Source organism: Ictalurus furcatus, chromosome 18, assembly GCF_023375685.1.
Source record: "Ictalurus furcatus strain D&B chromosome 18, Billie_1.0, whole genome shotgun sequence".
Taxonomy (NCBI): domain Eukaryota; kingdom Metazoa; phylum Chordata; class Actinopteri; order Siluriformes; family Ictaluridae; genus Ictalurus; species Ictalurus furcatus.
In genome coordinates this window covers 23093538-23098537 of record NC_071272.1, presented here as the reverse complement: position 1 = coordinate 23098537, position 5000 = coordinate 23093538, and the positions used below count along the sequence as shown (strand labels likewise).

Sequence of the window (5000 nt, the reverse complement as noted above, 5' to 3'; positions counted from 1 at the left end):
GAGGTCTCTTCTCCTTCTTTTCTTCTTTTCTTCTTCTCTTTCTCTTCTCCTTCTCTCCTTCATCTCTTTCCCTTCTTCTCTTCTTCTTCTCTTCCTCTTCTTCTTCTCCTTCTCTTCATCTTCTCCTTCTCTTCCTCTTCTTCTTCTCCTTCTCTTCATCTTCTCCTTCTCTTCATCTTCTCCTTCTCTTCCTCTTCTTCTTCTCCTTCTCTTCCTCTTCTCCTTCTCTTCATCTTCTCCTTCTCTTCCTCTTCTTCTTCTCCTTCTCTTTCTCTTCTCCTTCTCTCCTTCATCTCTTTCCCTTCTTCTCTTCTCCTTCTCTTCCTCTTCTTCTTCTCCTTCTCTTCATCTTCTCCTTCTCTTTCTCTTCTCCTTCTCTCCTTCATCTCTTTCCCTTCTTCTCTTCTCCTTCTCTTCCTCTTCTTCTTCTCCTTCTCTTCATCTTCTCCTTCTCTTTCTCTTCTCCTTCTCTCCTTCATCTCTTTCCCTTCTTCTCTTCTCCTTCTCTTCATCTTCTCCTTCTCTTCATCTTCTTCTTCCTCTTCTTCTTCTTCTCTTCTCCTTCTCTTTATCTTCTCCTTCTCTTCTTCTTCTTCTTCTCCTTCTCTCCATCTCTTTCTCTTCTCCTTCTCTTCCTCTTCTCCTTCTCTTCCTCTTCTCCTTCTCTTCTTCTTCTCCTTCTCTTCTTCTTTTCTTCCTCTTCTCCTTCATTTCTTTATCTTCTTCTCTTCTCCTTCTCTTCATCTCTTCTCATCTCTTTATTTTCTTCTTCTCTTCTTCTCCTCGTCATCTCGTCTTCATCCCTCTCTCCTTGTCTTTTCAGCTCTACTTTTACTCCCTGCCCTTGTCGTCTCCTCTTGTGCCCTACAGTTCTCCCTCTGTTATCTTTATCTCCCGTCTCTTCTTCTGCTTTTCCTCTTCTATTTCTGTTCTGCTTTCTGTTTCTGTTTTCCTGTTTTCACACTGACTTTTTCCCCTTTCTCTCCCTCTCTCCCCCTCTCTCTCTCTCTCTCTCTCTCTCTCTCTCTCTCTCTCTCTCTCTCTCTCTCTCTCCCTCTCTCTCTCCAGAAGCAAGAGCCTGAGGACGATTGCCCAGAGCCGACGGACCTGAAACTGAAGTCCTCTCCCCCTCCTCTCTGCGTCATCAGCACCCACCCGGCCGACGCCGACCAGACCGAGCCCGTGGACCTGTCGCTTAACAAGCCCCGCCCCTCGCTACCTATCGCCGCCACGCCCGCAGCCACGCCGGTCAACCCTGCGCCAGCGACGGGCGGCATCAGCGCCAGCGCCACCCTCCCGGCCGTCCTGGCGTCCACGGGCTCCATCCTGGCCTCGGCACAGAGCGTCGGGGGACAACAGATCCTACACGTCATCCACACCATCCCCTCAATGAACGTTGCAGGCAAGGTGGGCCAGCTGCAGACCATCCCTGTGGTGGTACAGTCGCTGCCCGTCGTCTACACGGCCATGCCCGCTGACGGAGTGCCCACCGCCGCCATCACCGTCCCCCTCATCGGCACAGACGGCCGCTCCGAAGGGTCAGGTGAGGAGAACGCCTTATCTGTCTTCCTCTCTTTCAGTCCTCTCGCTGTTGTTTTATTCAGCGCGGTATACGGTTGCGTTCGGTGTCGGGTAGCTCACAGCATTCATGTCCCGCGCAGGAAACCGACGGAGACCCGGGGCTTCAGGACCGGTCTAAAATCAACACGCCGACGCTGGCCGTGAATAGTTCTAAGACTTTTTGAATTTTTAATTCACATGAACTCTGGGTTTACGTGAGCCAATCTTTCCTCAGATATCTTTCAAACCACATGATGTCAACAAATACAGGTGTTACATGTCCATCCATCCATCAGAACACACACAGCGTTTACACACTCTTTCATTGTAGAACAGCCAGTCCACCTACCGGCATGTCCTTGGGAAGAAGATCCCGGAGGGAGAAAACGGTCAGGATCGACCCGAGGACCCTGAAGCTGTGAAGCAGCGACTCCTCCCCCGCTGCACCAGCGTCCCCCGCTGCACCAGCGTCCGCCGTGCCACCCGCTTGTTCATTAGTTTTATTTTATTACATTTTACAGCAGCAAGGTGGTACTAAAAAATAATTCAATAAAACTAATGAACATGTTTTTGAGCCAAGTGGCTTTTTAGCGTTTAAATTGTCTCAGCAGTTTCCTCTGGGATAGGACTCCGAGGCTACAGGAACAAAAGATAGCCGCGTAACGCGATTACGGGGCTAAAACCCCGCTGTTCTTATCGGATTATCGCAGTTACCATATCCGTTTATATATTTATGATCTCTGAACGACCAAACGGTCCGTACGGAGGTTGTTTGTTTGTTTGTTTGTTTCTTGGTGATCGTTGCGGCCAGAAATGCTCGGTCTTGCCGCGGCTTTCGTCAAAATTTGCAATGCAACTTGCAATCGTTCTTTCGCGGCGATGTCTGGTTGTCGGTAAACGAGACGTTTTCGCCGTACTCGTGTCCGACGCACGTGAATCGGAGACGGCTGCGGCCGAACGAACGTCGTTCACACCGACGCCGGACTCTTATCGGCTGCTTTTCGGGACATTCCGCTCCGGGTCGTCCGTTTAAATGGTATTTTTTTTGTAGATAAAATGTTCGTTTCCTAATGAAAGAAACGAACACGTCGGCACGATTATATTTTCGTCTACGACGCCGATTTCGAACGTTTAATCCCACAGATCAGAAGGCTTTTAAAGATCATGAGAAACGTTTCGGTCGGGTGTCCACAAACTTTTGACCGGCCGTGTACTTTGACCTGTGGTCCTATACCTCATCGTTGCGTTCATCAGGTTGGAATAAGAATCAGCGCATACATACGTACGCATGTACACACACGGTCATTGGCGTGGACGTGATTTCCCTTTTTGTTCATCCTGTAATGGTTTGTTCCGCCCGAGGCTTTTTTTTCTTCTCGTTGCCCTTTTGACTTCGCAGCTCTCCACTTCACGCTGACAAAAAAAAAAAGGAAATGGAGCCTAATAATGAAAAACCAAGACAAAGATGGGAAATGAAATGCGCAGGGCGTGAAAGTGAGGCGATTTGGATGGATTCTGTAAGAAGATAACGATTAGAAAAGTGGTCTGCTCGGGCGTCCGGTATCGTGACGCGAGTTCATTCGGAACCCCGAGGTTTTATTTTCGTTTCTTTGGGGTCTTTTTGGGGTGTTTTTTTTTTTGGTCCGCACAGAGCTGAGTGAAATGTCGAGGGCTGAACATAAACACTGGCGAGGTGAAGTACGGTATTTTTTGGGTGGGGTTCCTTTTTTTTTTCATTTTTTTTTCCCTTCCAACAATGGGTTAGTTTCTCTTACTGATTTCACTGTGTGGAAAAACATTATGATGGAAGAGCTCTGAATTTAAAATGGCACACACACACTCACACACACAGAGTTATTGAGCAGAACAATATCGGGATGCTTTGAGAGAAGATGGGAGCTTGCCAGAGCTTTACACTCCAAACAGATCCCTCTTTGATTCCGAATCAAACCGTCTCAACCGTCTCTGTTCTCTTCTCCCACCAGGGGGTTAAAACTTGCCCCAAAGAGAGATCCGCCCACATCCTGCTCAGCCACACCTAGTTTTAATAAGGAGCTTGAGGTTAATTTACGATCTCTCCATCTTTTCTGGACGCGCCCAGAGAACAGTCTGCATACCGCAACCACACCCAGCTTTAATGAGAACTTCTTCTCACCGACTCCGAACAAGACACGGGGGGGGGATCCATCTCTCTGTATTTGTTTTAAAGGAATATTCCGAACGAATACGCAGACCCGATGTAACCGTACAGCCTCTGTTGAGCACGTCCGATCAGGGCAACGCGCTTTTCGGAGATATCGTAGGTGTCTAACAACTTAAATAAATAAATAGATAAATACATGGGGGGGGGGGGGTGTTTTTAAACTTAATTTAATACATTATTTAATAATATTTATTTTCTGTAAACATTGCAGGCATAAAGGAAATTAAAAAAAAAGAGAAAGGTTCTCATATGCGTAGGAATTTTGGTTTGGCTCCAGAAGTTCATCTCAAATCAATCCAAACTTCTTCTAACTGATCCTATCGCATGTCTGTCTCGACTGGGCGCGGTCTCTTCCAAGATGACTCCGCCCTCTTTCCCCAGCGCAGGAGAGCTGGGCGACGAGCACGACGACGATCTTGCGGCCCGCCTTCGCGCTCGCCCGGTTGAACAATGATGAAATCTACGCCGGCGACTGGCGGTGGTGCGAGACCTTATCGCGACACCCGATGACGGATTTTCCCTTTCATTCGTCGCAAGCTTTTGCGTAGCAGTGCTGCGTATGTCTTGCGATTTCCCCTTCTCGGCCTTCCGTTATACACATTAAGAGTGCCACGTGGATGGGTTTTCCTGTCTTTACTCGGTACAGGGACACGTGAAATACTTGCGATCGAATCGACCGTATGTCGCGGATAATCGAGATTAGGTTGGAAAACTTCTTTGACGGTCAAAAGCGCGAGTGTTAATGAGAGCGTTCTGCGTCGACGCTGGTCACGTGAGCGTCCGGAAGCGATTTCTACTTGCTTAGAGATGTGTTGTGGGTCCAGCTGAGGTCAGATAGCTAAAATTCTTGGCCTTTTTCTCATCTTCTCTGTGTGTGTGTGTGTGTGTGTGTGTGTGTGTGTGTTCAGTGCGAATTAAGCCTGGCTCGACGTCCCCGGTGGAGTACCAGAGCGACAGCGATGCGGAGAGCGGCACAGAGTCCGGATCAGCCTCCTTCAGAACGCAGGGCATGGACAACAGGTGAGTGTGTGTGTGTGTGTGTGATTTGAACCAGGGGCATCTCTGCGGCTCTGGGTGGCATAGCTGCACCACTAATAGACATCGTATAACTGCAGCACCACTGCTCTGCTCTTGTGGAGCTACATGCTGTGTGTGTGTGTGTGTGTGTGTGTGTGTGTGTGTGTGTGTTGCTGGGCAGGGTTCTTTCCAAACCGGGTATAAACAAGGTTACATAACT

The 5000-nt window shown here is 48.6% G+C and overlaps 1 protein-coding gene across 4 annotated transcripts in view; it reads left to right on the top strand.

Annotated features, from left to right (window-relative positions):
- The window catches only part of klf8 (Kruppel-like factor 8), a 34087-nt gene that overhangs the window by 23586 nt on the left and 5501 nt on the right, over positions 1 to 5000 (top strand). For all 4 annotated transcript variants that reach the window (XM_053649539.1, XM_053649540.1, XM_053649541.1 and 1 more), the window contains exons 3-4: positions 1069 to 1543; positions 4672 to 4783. In XM_053649539.1, the coding sequence (XP_053505514.1) occupies positions 1069 to 1543; positions 4672 to 4783 (587 nt within the window). The remainder of the gene's footprint in view (positions 1 to 1068; positions 1544 to 4671; positions 4784 to 5000) is intronic.